Source organism: Salmo salar, chromosome ssa01, assembly GCF_905237065.1.
Source record: "Salmo salar chromosome ssa01, Ssal_v3.1, whole genome shotgun sequence".
Lineage (NCBI taxonomy): Eukaryota > Metazoa > Chordata > Actinopteri > Salmoniformes > Salmonidae > Salmo > Salmo salar.
Genome location: NC_059442.1, coordinates 1,187,210 through 1,204,527, shown reverse-complemented (window position 1 = coordinate 1,204,527; position 17,318 = coordinate 1,187,210). Strand labels below are relative to the sequence as shown.

At 47.5% G+C, this 17,318-nt stretch overlaps 1 protein-coding gene across 1 annotated transcript in view; it reads right to left on the bottom strand.

Annotated features, from left to right (window-relative positions):
• Nucleotides 1–7,140: 7,140 nt before the first annotated feature.
• Nucleotides 7,141–17,318, bottom strand: part of LOC106593289 (M-phase inducer phosphatase 1) — a 24,698-nt gene continuing 14,520 nt past the window's right edge. Inside the window, exons 9-10 of the mRNA XM_045704456.1 lie at nt 13,774–14,124; nt 7,141–7,381 (exon numbers count right to left, since the gene is read on the bottom strand). Of these exons, the coding sequence (XP_045560412.1) occupies nt 7,241–7,381; nt 13,774–14,124 (492 nt within the window). The 3' untranslated portion in view covers nt 7,141–7,240. The remainder of the gene's footprint in view (nt 7,382–13,773; nt 14,125–17,318) is intronic.

Genomic DNA, 17,318 nt, shown 5'->3' with positions numbered 1-17,318 from the left:
TTGTCAAATACTCCGGCCACCTTAGTCAGACTGTTCTTTCTGCTACCGCACGGCAAGCGGTACCGAAACGCTAAGTCTGGGACCAAAAGGCTCCTGAACAGTTTTGAACCACAAGCCATAAGAATGGGGAACCAAATAGCCACCCGGACTATCTGTCTTGGCCCTTTTTACACTAACTATTTTTATACTCTATGCACACACGCTGGACACTGACACTCCAACACACACACATTCGCCACACACACAAACTTCCACGCTCATCACATACGCTGCTGCTACTGTCTATTATCTATCCTGTCACCTAGTTTGTAAATACTATTGGTTGACAAATCCGGAGAAATTACGGACCATGTAAAAAACTGTGGTCACTAAATCAGGCTATAAGGACCACGTAAAAACGTTTGGCTGGCATGCCCTCACCAGTCTGAGCGGTCGGCTGAGAATGCCCTCACCAGTCTGAGCGGTCGGCTGAGAATGCCCTCACCAGTCTGAGCGGTCGGCTGAGAATGCCCTCACCAGTCTGAGCGGTCGGCTGAGAATGCCCTCACCAGTCTGAGCGGTCGGCTGAGAATGCCCTCACCAGTCTGAGCGGTCGGCTGAGAATGCCCTCACCCGTCTGAGGGGTCGGCTGAGAATGCCCTCACCCGTCTGAGCGGTCGGCTGAGAATGCCCTCACCAGTCTGAGCGGTCGGCTGTGAATGCCCTCACCCGTCTGAGCGGTCGGCTGAGAATGCCCTCACCCGTCCGAGCGGTCGGCTGAGAATGCCCTCACCAGTCTGAGCGGTCGGCTGCGAATGCCCTCACCAGTCTGAGCGGTCGGCTGAGAATGCCCTCACCAGTCTGAGCGGACGGCTGAGAATGCCCTCACCAGTCTGAGCGGTCGGCTGCGAATGCCCTCACCAGTCTGAGCGGTCGGCTTGGTTCTGTCCGGTTAGAACACGATGTTGAGGCCCATCACTGTACTCTTGATAGTCGCCACACATGGCGACATCGTTCTGCCTCTGAACAAGGCAGTTAACCCACTGTTCCTAGGCCGTCATTGAAAATAAGAATTTGTTCTTAACCGACTTGCCCTAGTTAAATAAAGGTAAAATAAAATAAATACATTTTTTTTTTTTAAAACACGCACTTGTTTCCATTTGAGGATGTTTATATCCGAATGACTTGGAATCATATTGTTATGGTTATTTCGATGCAACATTCAGAAATGTGTTACTGTCGACGATCAGAAACATTCGTATTCTCCCTTCAGACAACGACAACACTCTGACCTGAGTGGGCGGGTGTAGGATCCAGATGCGCATTTCCAAGCGCTCTGATTGGTTGGGAATGGCAGGGATATGATGGGTGATGGATAACTAAGGTAAACTGAGCAGCCAAACTAACGGGATTTAAGGGAAGCTGAAGGGACTGTGAGGTGAAGTTAGGTAGAGAGGAGAGGAGCAGGACTGCCTTTTTTACATAGTCACTTTACCTCTACCTATAGCTCATTTGGAAAGTATTGAGACCCCATTACTTTTTCTATATTTTGTTAAGTTACAGCCTTATTCTAAAATGGATTTTTAAAAATTATAATATCATCAATCTACACACAATACCCCATAATGACATCACAATACCCCACAATGACATCACAATACCCCATCATGACATCACAATACCCCACAATGACATCACAATACCCCACAATGACATCACAATACCCCATCATGACATCACAATACCCCACAATGACATCACAATACCCCATCATGACATCACAATACCCCATCATGACAAAGCAAAAACAAGGTTTTTAGCAAATGTTGCACATTTATTACAAGTAAATAAACAGAAATACCTTATTTACATAAGTATTCAGACCCTTTTGCTATGAGACACGAAATTGAGCTCAGGTGCATCTTGTTTCCATTGATCGTCCTTGAGATGTTTCTACAACTTGATTGGAGTCCACCTGTGGTAAATTCAATTGATTGGACATGATTTGGAAAGGCACACACCTGTCTATATTAGGTCCCACAGTTGACAGTGCATGTCAGAGCAAAAACCAAGCCATGAGGTTGAAGGAATTGTCCGTAGAGCTCAGAGACAGGATTGTGTCGAGGCACAGATCTGGGGAACGGTACCAAAAAATGTGAGTGGTCATCGGCGGGAAGTGTTTAAAGAGGAAGAGCAAGAACGGAAGCAAGCAGTCTTCATCAAGGTGTCTCCTTGTCAAGCCCAAACTGGTGTTGTTTTCAAGACAACAGGGTACTCTGAGAAAAAAAACATCCAACTCGGAATTACAAGTCAGAAACTCGGGCATCATTCTAGAGCTCCGACATGGAGATCACAGATGTCACAATTATCCCAGTCTGACCTTGTTTTAGTTCCTAGTTGTCTCCAACGCACCAGGAGTAATACTGCATACTAAACAGCATGTTCTATGATTAGTACACAGTATGAAATCTGTTTACTACTTAAACTACAATCTAACTCTGCAACAAACTGCATCCAGGATTAAAGTAGATTTATTTAATCAACTCCTCTAAGTACAACAAAAATGGAATAAAATCAAGCCATCGTAACTGAACTCACAGCACTTCCATAAAACACACACACTTCACACAGAGGAAGGAGGACACATCCCAAATGGCACCCTATTCCCTTTTGACCAGGGCCCATAAGGAGTGCACTATATAGGGAATAGGGCCCATAAGGAGTGCACTAAAAAGGGAATAGGGCCCATAAGGAGTGCACTAAAAAGGGAATAGGGCCCATAAGGAGTGCACTAAAAAGGGAATAGGGCCCATAAGGAGTGCACTATATAGGGAATAGGGCCCATAAGGAGTGCACTATATAGGGAATAGGGCGCCATAAGGAGTGCACTATATAGGGAATAGGGCCCATAAGGAGTGCACTAAAAAGGGAATAGGGCCCATAAGGAGTGCACTAAAAAGGGAATAGGGCCCATAAGGAGTGCACTATATAGGGAATAGGGCCCATAAGGAGTGCACTATATAGGGAATAGGGCCCATAAGGAGTGCACTATATAGGGAATAGGGCCCATAAGGAGTGCACTATATAGGGAAGAGGGCCCATAAGGAGTGCACTATATAGGGAATAGGGCCCATAAGGAGTGCACTATATAGGGAATAGGGCCCATAAGGAGTGCACTATATAGGGAACAGGGCCCATAAGGAGTGCACTATATAGGGAATAGGGCCCATAAGGAGTGCACTAAAAAGGGAATAGGGCCCATAAGGAGTGCACTAAAAGGGAATAGGGCCCATAAGGAGTGCACTAAAAAGGGAATAGGGCCCATAAGGAGTGCACTATATAGGGAATAGGGCCCATAAGGAGTGCACTATATAGGGAATAGGGCGCCATAAGGAGTGCACTATATAGGGAATAGGGCCCATAAGGAGTGCACTAAAAAGGGAATAGGGCCCATAAGGAGTGCACTAAAAAGGGAATAGGGCCCATAAGGAGTGCACTATATAGGGAATAGGGCCCATAAGGAGTGCACTATATAGGGAATAGGGCCCATAAGGAGTGCACTATATAGGGAATAGGGCCCATAAGGAGTGCACTATATAGGGAAGAGGGCCCATAAGGAGTGCACTATATAGGGAATAGGGCCCATAAGGAGTGCACTATATAGGGAACAGGGCCCATAAGGAGTGCACTATATAGGGAACAGGGCCCATAAGGAGTGCACTATATAGGGAATAGGGCCCATAAGGAGTGCACTATATAGGGAATAGGGCCCATAAGGAGTGCACTATATAGGGAATAGGGCCCATAAGGAGTGCACTATATAGGGAATAGGGCCCATAAGGAGTGCACTATATAGGGAATAGGGCCCATAAGGAGTGCACTATATAGGGAATAGGGCCCATAAGGAGTGCACTATATAGGGAATAGGGCCCATAAGGAGTGCACTATATAGGGAATAGGGCTCCCTAATTGGCCAAAAGTTCTGAGCCCCAATTTTTTTTTTATCATTCTTGGACATAAAATACTAAAAGTCACCAGGAATTGAGCTCAAAGTGATTTAAAATGTAAGAAATATGTTCAAGTATTCCTGTGGTCAAATAGCATCATCGGCCACACGTGATCGCATCATCGGCCACACGTGATCGCATCATCGGCCACACGTGATCGCATCATCGGCCACACGTGATCGCATCATCGGCCACACGTGATCGCATCATCGGCCACACGTGATCTCATCATCGGCCACACGTGATCTCATCATCAGCCACACGTGATCGTATCCCAACGGCATCAAGGTTGGAAATGACTCTGTTGTTCTCTAAGACTATATCTGTTTGGGATTGAAGTCAATTTGCTAATTATTTACAACACCAGCTTTCAATCCAATTGATGAGAGACTATATACAGTATAAACCCTGGATTGAAGATGCTCTGTATTGGCCGTTGAGAGGCGTTAAAGTCAGCAGTCCCCAGCTGGAGCAGACCTCCATGGGAATGAATGGAATTCCACAATACTTCAAATGAAATATTTCAAGGCCAAAATTACAGCATTTAAGTAGTGTTTTGTTGTATTGGGGAGAGTAATGAACTTTCAATAAAAATTATTCTTCATTTTATTTTATTCATATGTTTAGCTCAAATAATATAATTTAAATGCATTAAGTTGTCTGATAGAATAAATGTGGTAAAAACAAATGTAGACATTAATACATGCATTTCTATATCTTCTCTTCCATATATCACAACCCCCCCATGAGGGCAGTAGGGTTACAGGGGGCAGTAGGGTTACAGGGGGGCAGTAGGGTTACAGGGGGCAGTAGGGTTACAGGGGGGCAGTAGGGTTACAGGGGGCAGTAGGGTTACAGGGGGGCAGTAAGGTTACTGGGGGGCAGTAGGGTTACAGGGGGCAGTAGGGTTACAGGGGGGCAGTAGGGTTACAGGGGGCAGTAGAGTTACAGGGGGGCAGTAGGGTTACTGGGGGCAGTAGGGTTACAAAGGCAGTAGGGTTACAGGGGGCAGTAGGGTTACAGGGGGCAGTAGGGATACTGGGGGGGCAGTAGGGATACTGGGGGGCAGTAGGGTTACTGGAGGGCAGTAGGGTTACCAAAGGGCGTAGGGTTACTGGGGGCAGTAGGGTTACTGAAGGGCAGTAGGGTTACTGGGGGGCAAGGCAGGGTTACTGGGGGCAGTAAGGTTACTGGGGGCAGTAGGGTAACATGGGGGGCAGTAGGGTTACAGGGGGCAGTAGGGTTACAGGGGGCAGTAAGGTTACTGGGGGCAGTAGGGTTACAGGGGGCAGTAGGGTTACAGGGGGCAGTAGGGTTACAGGGGGGCAGTAGGGTTACTGGGGGCAGTAGGGTTACAGGGGGCAGTAGAGTTACAGGGGGCAGTAGGGTTACTGGGGGGCAGTAGGGTTACTGGGGGCAGTAGGGTTACAGGGGGCAGTAGGGTTACAGGGGGGCAGTAGGGTTACAGGGGGCAGTAGGGTAGGGTTACATGGGGCAGTAGGGTTACATGGGGCAGTAGGGTTACAGGGGGCAGTAGGGATACTGGGGGGGCAGTAGGGTTACTAAAGGGCAGTAGGGTTACTGGGGGCAGTAGGGTTACTGGCAGGGCAGTAGGGTTACAGGGGCAGTAGGGTTACAGGGGGCAGTAGGGATACTGGGGGGGGCAGTAGGGATACTGGGGGGGGCAGTAGGGATACTGGGGGGGCAGTAGGGATACTGGGGGGGCAGTAGGGATACTGGGGGGGCAGTAGGGTTACTGGGGGGGCAGTAGGGTTACTGGGGGGGCAGTAGGGTTACTGGGGGGCAGTAGGGTTACTGGGGGCAGTAGGGTTACTGGGGGGCAGTAGATTTACTGGGGGGCAGTAGATTTACTGGGGGGCAGTAGGGTTACAGGGGGGCAGTAGGGTAGGGTTACATGGGGCAGTAGGGTAGGGTTACATGGGGCAGTAGGGTAGGGTTACATGGGGCAGTAGGGTAGGGTTACATGGGGCAGTAGGGTTGGGTTACATGGGGCAGTAGGGTTACTAGGGGCAGTAGGGTAGGTTAACATGGGGCAGTAGGGTTACATGGGGCAGTAGGGTAGGTTAACATGGGGCAGTAGGGTTACATGGGGCAGTAGGGTTACATGGGGCAGTAGGGTTGGGTTACTGGGGGCAGTAGGGTAACATGGGGCAGTAGGGTAACATGGGGCAGTAGGGTAGGGTAACATGGGGCAGTAGGGTTACAGGGGGCAGTAGGGTAACATGGGGCAGTAGGGTTACAGGGGGCAGTAGGGTAACATGGGGCAGTAGGGTAGGGTTACAGGGGCAGTAGGGTAACAGGGGGCAGTAGGGTTACTGGGGGCAGTAGGGTTACATGGGGCAGTAGGGTTACTGGGGGCAGTAGGGTAACAGGGGGCAGTAGGGTTACTGGGGGCAGTAGGGTTACAGGGGGCAGTAGGGTTACTGGGGGCAGTAGGGTTACAGGGGGCAGTAGGGTTACAGGGGGCAGTAGGGTTACATGGGGCAGTAGGGTTGGGTTACATGGGGCAGTAGGGTTGGGTTACATGGGGCAGTAGGGTTACTGGGGGCAGTAGGGTAACAGGGGCAGTAGGGTTGGGTTACAGGGGGCAGTAGGGTTATAGGGGGCAGTAGGGTTATAGGGGGCAGTAGGGTTATAGGGGGCAGTAGGGTTGGGTTACATGGGGCAGTAGGGTTATAGGGGGCAGTAGGGTTATAGGGGCAGTAGGGTTATAGGGGGCAGTAGGGTTGGGTTACATGGGGCAGTAGGGTTACATGGGGCAGTAGGGTTGGGTTACATGGGGCAGTAGGGTTACAGGAGGCAGTAGGGTTACAGGGGGCAGTAGGGTAGGGTTACAGGGGGCAGTAGGGTAGGGTTACAGGGGGCAGTAGGGTAGGGTTACAGGGGCAGTAGGGTAACATGGGGCAGCAGGGTAACAGGGGGGCAGTAGGGTAACATGGGGCAGTAGGGTTACAGGGGGCAGCAGGGTAACATGGGGCAGTAGGGTAGGGTAACATGGGGCAGTAGGGTTACAGGGGGCAGTAGGGTAACAGGGGGCAGTAGGGTTAAAGGGGGGCAGCAGGGTAACATGGGGCAGTAGGGTAACATGGGGGCAGTAGGGTAACATGGGGGCAGTAGGGTAGGGTAACATGGGGCAGTAGGGTTACAGGGGGCAGTAGGGTAACAGGGGGCAGTAGGGTTAAAGGGGGGCAGTAGGGTAACATGGGGCAGTAGGGTTACATGGGGCAGTAGGGTTACAGCTTCTTCAGTCTGCTGTACTGGTCTCTCTTGCTGCGCTCCCCGGACCAGGTACTGCTCTTCAGTCTGAACTTCCTCAGGTCCTCTTTAAAGTCCTGGTGGTGCATGGGCCGGTACCCCTGGGGCTCACACTGCATCTACACAGAGAGAGATCAGTTACAACCTCTAACAAAGACAGACAGACAGACAGACAGACAGACAGACAGACAGACAGACAGACAGACAGACAGACAGACAGACAGACAGACAGACAGACAGACAGACAGACAGACAGACAGACAGACAGACAGACAGACAGACAGACAGACAGACAGACAGACAGACAGACAGACAGACAGACAGACAGACAGACAGACAGACAGACAGACAGACAGACAGAGCGAGCGAGCTTTGGCAATACATACATTGTTACATCAAGCCAATAAAGTGAAGTGAATTACAGAGAATAAATAAGTTTAACTGGTCACCTTAACGAGGCAGTGAATGAACAGAGGGAGCACGCAGGGCATTCTACGCCATTAAAAAAAAAAACACATTCAAATTGAAATTACAATTTGGCTAAAACTAATTGAATGTGTCATTGAACCAATTGCATGTTATGGCAGTGAGGTGCGGGGTCCACTTACAAAACAAGATTTGACCCAATTGAAACCCTGCATGCAGGGCAGAATTAGGCCAATATCCACAGATAATAAAAACTCAAAGAAGATAAATCAAGTTTTGGAAACATCTAAAATACAGTGACCCCCTCTCATATCATTACCACGCCCTGCAATGCCAAGAGCTGAGCAAAGAAAATAGTCCCCTCATCCAGCTGGTCCTGGGGCTGAGTTCACAAACCTGTTCTACTAACACACTGAAGCCTCAGGACCCTCATCCAGCTGGTCCTGGGGCTGAGTTCACAAACCTGTTCTACTAACACACTGAAGCCTCAGGACCCTCATCCAGCTGGTCCTGGGGCTGAGTTCACAAACCTGTTCTACTAACACACTGAAGCCTCAGGACCCTCATCCAGCTGGTCCTGGTGCTGAGTTCACTAACCTGTTCTACTAACACACTGAAGCCTCAGGACCCTCATCCAGCTGGTCCTGGGGCTGAGTTCACTAACCTGTTCTACTAACACACTGAAGCCTCAGGACCCTCATCCAGCTGGTCCTGGTGCTGAGTTCACTAACCTGTTCTACTAACACACTGAAGCCTCAGGACCCTCATCCAGCTGGTCCTGGGGCTGGGGCTGAGTTCACTAACCTGTTCTACTAACACACTGAAGCCTCAGGACCCTCATCCAGCTGGTCCTGGGGCTGAGTTCACAAACCTGTTCTACTAACACACTGAAGCCTCAGGACCCTCATCCAGCTGGTCCCGGGGCTGAGTTCACTAACCTGTTCTACTAACACACTGAAGCCTCAGGACCCTCATCCAGCTGGTCCTGGGGCTGAGTTCACTAACCTGTTCTACTAACACACTGAAGCCTCAGGACCCTCATCCAGCTGGTCCTGGGGCTGAGTTCACAAACCTGTTCTACTAACACACTGAAGCCTCAGGACCCTCATCCAGCTGGTCCTGGGGCTGAGTTCACTAACCTGTTCTACTAAACACACTGAAGCCTCAGGACCCTCATCCAGCTGGTCCTGGGGCTGAGTTCACTAACCTGTTCTACTAACACACTGAAGCCTCCGGACCAGAACATCCAATCAAATCAGAATAAACCAAATTCCAACACAAATCAAAACTACATGACTTATTGGGAAACACAAAGCACAAAGCAAAATGCAGTGCTAACTGGCCCTAAAAATCAACAGTACACTGTGGCTAACTATTTAACCATGATTACTGATGAGAAGTACAGACACAGTGAGCAACGCCTTGCCATTAAGAAGGGTAGACACATAAACCTGACTTCCTGTAAAAGGAAAGGGCGTGATACCACTGCATCACAGCAGAACCCGAGACAGAGCTGCATTTCCTGACAAAATGTCAAATTTACAACTGGAGTGTCATTTCCCCTTGAATTTGAAACCCTTATTCAAGGTTTTAAAGACCTCTCTGATGAGGATAGGCTACCCGTCCTGTTGGGGGAGGACGCAGAGAGATGTGTGTTGGCAGCGCACTACATTGCTGCCTGCCATAAGTTGAGGGACAGTGTCTGACAGACCAACCAACCTGCCAATCTAAACGAATAGAATCTACAGATTGCGAGTTGAAGATAAATACTTTACTAAGAAACAGTACTATTTCTAGGGTCAATGTGAGATCAATGTTATGCATTTTCAGCCATTCCTGAACCTGAGATCAGAAACAGGCTACCTGAGGGCAATACCAAAATAAATGGTTTATTGATTCTGTATCCTCACAACAACATCTGCAGAGCTTCGATGATTTTATGCCCCAAATATTTAACATTTGGTTGGTGGCAAGAATTATATATATAATAATTTTAGCTTAAAAAGCACCAAGTCTTGAATCTTGCATTGTTTTATATATCAACTCATACACCCTGTACCATGGAATCGGTACATCAAAAACCTCTTCCTGACGATTTAGCAATCTGTATGGCACAGCTGTCAACATCCTGGTCCTCAAATGAAACTGGTATACTTTCCTATTTATGCTGTTTTTTTTATTCCTCTGCCAGTTTTGATCCTTTATATTGTTCAGACAGACCAGTTCCCTACCTCCTCCCACTGCCACCTGCCTCCTCCATTTCTGGGGCAATGCTGTAATCAATTGGTTGTACTCTTGGATTGAGCAGACCTTCCCGTACAATTCTGATAACTCCACGAAGGACATAACTCCACCATTCCAATTTACAATATCATTTAAGAACAAAATACCCTTTTCAAACATCTTTCCCATAAATACAGGTATTTTATCAACCAGCACATTTGAGTTCAGCCATAATATTTCTTCTCTCTTTTCAGGGGGATGAAATTGTAGCCAGCTCTGAGAAATGAGATATACTTTTTTCAAAGTATGATTTTTAATTAATCTAAAATGAGACATGGCAATGTGCACAAAGGCAAAAAGGCCATTTTATAAACAATGGATGAGCTTTTCTTAGTAATCTACTGGAGAACCATTTAGGGTTCAAGTAAAACTGTTGAATAAGTGAAGCTTTTAGAGAGAGGTTTAGGGCTTTTATATTTAATCATCTCAACCCACCCAGTTCATATTCATTATATAGATAGACACGCTTTAATCTGTCTGGTTTAGCGTCCCAGATAAAGCGATATGATTTGAAAAAAACGAATCAAGAGTATGCAGCCCCATAAGTACAGTTGAAGTCGCAAGTTTACATTACACTTTAGCCAAATTAAATTAAAAAATTCCCTGTCTTAGGTCAGTTAGGATCACCACTTTATTTTCAGAATGTGAAATGTCAGAATAATAGTAGAGAGAATGATTTATTTCAGCTTTTATTTCTTTCATCACATTCCCAGTGGGTCAGAAGTTTACATACACTCAATTAGTATTTGGTAGCATTGCCATTAAATTGTTTAACTTGGGTCAAATGTTTCGGGTAGCCTTCCATAAGCTTCCCACAATAAGTTGGCTGAATTTTGGCCCATTCCTCCTGACAGAGCTGGTGTAACTGAGTCAGGTTTGTAGGCCTCCATGCTCGCACAGACTTTTTCAGTTCTGCCCAGAAATCTTCTATAGGATTGAGGTCAGGGCTTTGTGATGGCCACTCCAATACCTTGACTTTGTTCTTAAACCATTTTGCCACAACTTTGGAAGTATTCTTGGGGTCATTGTCCATTTGGAAGACCCATTTGCGACCAAGCTTTAACTTCCTGACTGATGTCTTGAGATGTTGCTTCAATCTATCTACATAAGTTTCCATGCTCATAATGCCATCTATTTTGTGAAGTGCACCAGTCCCTCCTGCAGCAAAGCACCCCCACAACATGATGCTGCCACCCCCGTGCTTCATGGTTGGGATGGTGTTCTTCGGCTTGCAAGCGTCCCCCTTTGTCCCCATGTGCAGTTGCAAACCGTAGTCTGGCTTCTTTATGGCGGTTTTGGAGCAGTGTCTTCTTTCTTGCTGAGCGGCCTTTCAGGTTATGTCGATATAGGACTCGTTTTACTGTGGATATAGATACTTTTGTGCCCGTTTCCTCCAGCATCTTCACAAGGTCCTTTGCTGTTGTTCTGGGATTGATTTGCACATTTCGCACCAAAGTATGTTCATCTTTAGGAGACAGAACGCTTCTCCTTCCTGAGCGGTATGACGGCTGCGTGGTCCCATGGTGTTTATACTTGCGTACTATTGTTTGTACAGATGAACGTGGTACCTTCAGGCGTTTGGAAATTGCTCCCAAGGATGAACCAGACTTGTGGAGGTCTACAATTTATTTTCTGATGTCTTGGCTGATTTCTTTTGATTTTCCCATGATGTCAAGCAAAGAGGCACTGAGTTTGAAGGTAGGCCTTGAAATACATCCACAGGTACACCTCCAATTGACTCAAACGATGTCAATTAGCCTATCAGAAGCTTCTAAAGCCATGACATCATTTTCTGGTATTTTCCAGCTGTTTAAAGGCACCAGTCAACTTAGTGTATGTAAACTTCTGACCCACTGGAATTATGATACAGTGAATTATAAGTGAAATAATCTGTCTGTAAACAGTTGTTGGAAAAATTACTTGTGTCATGCACAAAGTAGATGTCCTAACCGACTTGCCCAAACTATAGTTTGTTAACAAGACATTTGTGGAGTGGTTGAAAAAACGAGTTTTAATGACTCCAACATAAGTGTATGTAAACTTCCGACTTCAACTGTAAGTGAGTAAACTGAGATATGACTAAGGAGTTAAATCAGGGCAATTTGTCCATAAATAGACAAGTATTTACCTCTACATGGTTGCAGGATCTTGTCTATTTTTTTTTTTTTTACAAGTTTTCTATTGAAATTCATTGTGGAGAGCTCATTTATACCCGTTTCTGTCGGGTTAGAGATAGTCGGATCTGTCCATGATGGAGTTCGTTGTTCCTCTATAGCATAAAGCTGTTGTTACTCATCCATTTCCCCTCAGGATGTCCTTACTATCCAGGTTGGCTCTTTACTGCAACCAGTTGTTTAACGAAAAGATAACAATGAGTCTTTCCCACGACGACGACGACGTGTCTGTAGTACAGCCAGCTAAGCACTCTGGGAATCCACTCAACAACAACAAAAAAATGGAACACAAACTTGCAGTCCCAGCCGTAAAGGCTAACCGTGTCGTGGAATCCTTAGCAACAAAACTTTAGTTCCGATTAAAATCGATTTAATGAGAAATATTTAATATAAAACAACAAATCAAGTGTTGTTTATTTTTTTTTTCCCAGAGTGAAGATTTTTCACTCTTTTCGCTGTTTTTCTTTAGCAACAGACAGACAAACTGGTTGTCATGGCAACGGTGCGGCAGAGTCTTAAACGCACTTCAACCCCCCCCAACAAAAAACGAGCCCTCTCAGTCAGCTGGTGTTGGACCTCACCAACCAAGCCTACACCAGCACCGCTTCAAAAGGAAAGAATTCAAATAAACAAAATCATTAACCAAATCAAAGGACTCATATTTACAACATTGGAAAAAACGAAACAAAATCCCAAAGCCGACTAAATTGCTATCTGACCCTAAACAGAGAATATGACTTGGCTGATTATCTCTACTCTGGTTCAGAGATACGAAGCAGAGACAGATCCTTAACCAAGTACAGGCTGAGTGACCACCGATTGGCAATAGAAACCGGCAGACATAACAAGACATGGTCGACCCAAAGAGGAGCGTGTATGTGGTCACTGCACGACAGGGGAGGTAGAGACAGAGATGCACTTTCTCCTTTACTGGGAGAAAGATTCCTCACCAAGAAATTCATTATTTACAGAAATTACAACATTTATTCCAAATTTGAACTTATTAAACCCAGAGGAAAAACTAAAAATACTCATGGGTGAAGGAGCAATGGCTCCTCTTGCAGCCAAATATGCATTTACCTGCCACAGCCTGAGGGACACTGAATAATAACATCTGCATAGTAAAGACTCACTACTACTGATAGCAGCTTAATGATGATGATGATGATGATGATGGTAGTTCTGATGTAATGGTGAGGATGACAGTTATATTTATTATATTCTCCTATTGACCGTTAACATTTTATAGTTGTTATTCTTACATTTTTTTTCTTTATTATTTTATACATCGTTGCATTGACAATATTGACGCAAATACATTGAACACGTGGCGACCCAGCCATCGCCAGCGCTGCATCCCCAGCCAACGCCGTGGCCCCCATCAACGCCGCGGCCCAGCCAACGCCAACGCCGTGGCCCCCGCCAACGCCGCGGCCCAGCCAACGCCGCGGCCCAGCCAACGCCAACGCTGTGGCCCCGCCAACGCCGCATCCTAACTGCATGTCTTTTGTTATAGAAATAAAACATCACGTGGTAACGATCATTTCAATGACCTCTGATTCCATGTCTAGAGATCAAAAACGTTTTTTTTTTCCTCAGTCATCTATGATTGTGTAGTGGTGTTTTACCCGGAAGTGATGGAAGAACTCTTGGTAGCCTCCCTTGAGGACGTAGACTTCTGGGTAGTGCAGGTTAGGGTACTCGTACTCGTTCATCGCCCTGTCCCTCCTACGTACGAAGCGACACATCCCGGGCCCTCGCTCTAAGGAGAACTCACAGTGGAAGATGAGGAGGACCCTGCGGTCAGAGGAGAGGGGGGCGATGGGGGTTCGTAAGAGGTACTCCTCCACCTGCTCCTCCTGGTGGAGGTTCAGGGCTCCTTTGATGTGGCCCCCCTCAAACTCATACGGGTAGCGACAGTCAATCACCACGATCCTCTCGACAAGATGATCCAGCTGGCCGCTCAGAGCGGACACCATCTGAGGAACAGAGAGTCAGGTTAGTCCCAGGTTATAGATGATCCAGCTGGCCGCTCAGAGCGGACACCATCTGAGGAACAGAGAGACAGGTTAGTCCCAGGTTATAGATGATCTAGCTGGCCGCTCAGAGCAGACACCATCTGAGGAACAGAGAGACAGGTTAGTCCCAGGTTATAGATGATCCAGCTGGCCGCTCAGAGCAGACACCATCTGAGGAACAGAGAGACAGGTTAGTCCCAGGTTATAGATGATCCAGCTGGCCGCTCAGAGCGGACACCATCTGAGGAACAGAGAGACAGGTTAGTCCCAGGTTATAGATGATCCAGCTGGCCGCTCAGAGCGGACACCATCTGAGGAACAGAGAGACAGGTTAGTCCCAGGTTATAGATGATCCAGCTGGCCGCTCAGAGCGGACACCATCTGAGGAACAGAGAGACAGGTTAGTCCCAGGTTATAGATGATCCAGCTGGCCACTCAGAGCGGACACCATCTGAGGAACAGAGAGACAGGTTAGTCCCAGGTTATAGATGATCCAGCTGGCCGCTCAGAGCGGACACCATCTGAGGAACAGAGAGACAGGTTAGTCCCAGGTTATAGATGATCCAGCTGGCCGCTCAGAGCGGACACCATCTGAGGAACAGAGAGACAGGTTAGTCCCAGGTTATAGATGATCCAGCTGGCCGCTCAGAGCGGACACCATCTGAGGAACAGAGAGACAGGTTAGTCCCAGGTTATAGATGATCCAGCTGGCCGCTCAGAGCGGACACCATCTGAGGAACAGAGAGACAGGTTAGTCCCAGGTTATAGATGATCCAGCTGGCCGCTCAGAGCGGACACCATCTGAGGAACAGAGAGACAGGTTAGTCCCAGGTTATAGATGATCCAGCTGGCCGCTCAGAGCGGACACCATCTGAGGAACAGAGAGACAGGTTAGTCCCAGGTTATAGATGATCCAGCTGGCCGCTCAGAGCGGACACCATCTGAGGAACAGAGAGACAGGTTAGTCCCAGGTTATAGATGATCCAGCTGGCCACTCAGAGCGGACACCATCTGAGGAACAGAGAGACAGGTTAGTCCCAGGTTATAGATGATCCAGCTGGCCGCTCAGAGCGGACACCATCTGAGGAACAGAGAGACAGGTTAGTCCCAGGTTATAGATGATCCAGCTGGCCGCTCAGAGCAGACACCATCTGAGGAACAGAGAGACAGGTTAGTCCCAGGTTATAGATGATCCAGCTGGCCGCTCAGAGCGGACACCATCTGAGGAACAGAGAGACAGGTTAGTCCCAGGTTATAGATGATCCAGCTGGCCGCTGGATAACTGTAAATAACTACAGTGCCTTGAATATTGTCCCGGTATTTTACAAAATGTTCCATCCCAAGAATAAATCCCTTCTCTCTCCCGGGTAAACCGGTATTTCCCGCCGAAACCAGAAGTGGTCATTCTAAATCATATTAATATGTCAGGATTTGATTAGAGCTTAAAGCAGCAGGAACATTCAAGCCTGATGACTGATGAGCCACATACAGGGCCTTCAGAGAGTGTTCAGACCCCTTGACTTTTTCCACTTTGTTACGTTACAGCCTTATTCTAAAATGGATTCAATTGTTTTTTTTTGTTCCTCAATCTACACACAATACCCCATAATGACAAAGTAAAAACAGTTATTTTATTAGGTTTGCAAATGTATAAAAATACAATTTCAAAAAAACAACAGAAATATGACATTTACATAAGTATTCAGACCCTTTACTCAGTACTTTGTTGAAGCACCTTTGGCAGCGATTACAGCCTCGAGTCTTCTTGGGTATGATGCTACAAGCTTGGTACACCTGTATTTGGGGAGTTTCTCCCATTCTTCTCTGGAGATCCTCTCAAGCTCTGTCAGGTTGGATGGGGAGCGTCGCTGCACAGCTATTTCAAATCAAGAATGTCCTGATCACTCTTCAAGAGAAAAAAAGTCTATAACTTGGGTGACTGGAGTCTTTGACAATTTTTAGGGCCTTCCTCTGACACCGCCTGGTATAGAGGTCCTGGATGGCTGGAAGCTTCGCCCCAGTGATGTACTGGGCCTTCCTCTGACACCGCCTGGTATAGAGGTCCTGGATGGCTGGAAGCTTCGCCCCAGTGATGTACTGGGCCGTACGCACTACACTCTGCAGGGCCTTACGGTCAGATGCGGAGCAGTTGCCATACCAGGCAGTGATGCAACAAGTCAGGATGCTCTCGATGGTGCAGCTGTAGAACCTTTTGAGGATCTGGGGACCCATGCCAAATCCAGAGGGGGAAAAGGTGTTGTCGTGCCCTCTTCACGACTGTCTTGGTGTGTTTAGACCAATGATAGTTCATTGGTGATGTGGACACCAAGGATCTTGAAGCACTCGACCCCGCTCAACTACAGCCCCGTCGATGTGAATGGGGGCCTGTTCGGCCCGCCTTTTCCTGTAGTCCACGATCAGCTCCTTCGTCTTGCTCACATTGAGGGAGAGGTTGTTGTCCTGGAAACCACACTGCCAGTTCTCTGACCTCCTCCCTATAGGCCGTTGAGGAATAGCATTCTCACATAGGTGCTCCTTTTGTCCAGGTGAGAAACGGTTATTAGGTTTTGCCATTGAAACGGCAGTGTGGAGTGCGATTGAAATTGTGTCATCTGTGGATCTGTTGGGGCGGTATGCGAATTGGAGTGGGTCTAGGGTGTCCGGGAGGATGCTGTTGATGTGAGCCATGACCAGCCTTTCAAAGAACTTCATTGCTACTGACGTCAGTGCTACGGGGCGGTAATCATTTAGGCAGGTTACCTTCGCTTCCTTGGGCACAGGGACTATGGTGGTCTGCTTGAAACATGTAGGTATTACAGGTCTCTCCAGAGATGTTCAAATCGGGTTCAAGTCCGGACTCCGGCTGTGCCACTCAAGGACATTCAGAGACTTGTAAAGAAACCACTACTGAGTTGTCTTGGCTGTGTGCTTAGGGTCGTTGTCCTGTTGGAAGGTGAACTGTTGCCCCATTCCGAGGTCCTGTACTTTTCTCTGTTCATCTTTCCCTCGATCCTGACTAATCTCCCAGTCCCTGCCACTGAAAAACATCCCCACAGCATGATTCTGCCACCACCATGCTTCACCGTAGGGATGGTGCCAGGTTTCCTCCAGACATGACGCTTGGCATTCAGGACAAAGAGTTCAATCTTGGTTTC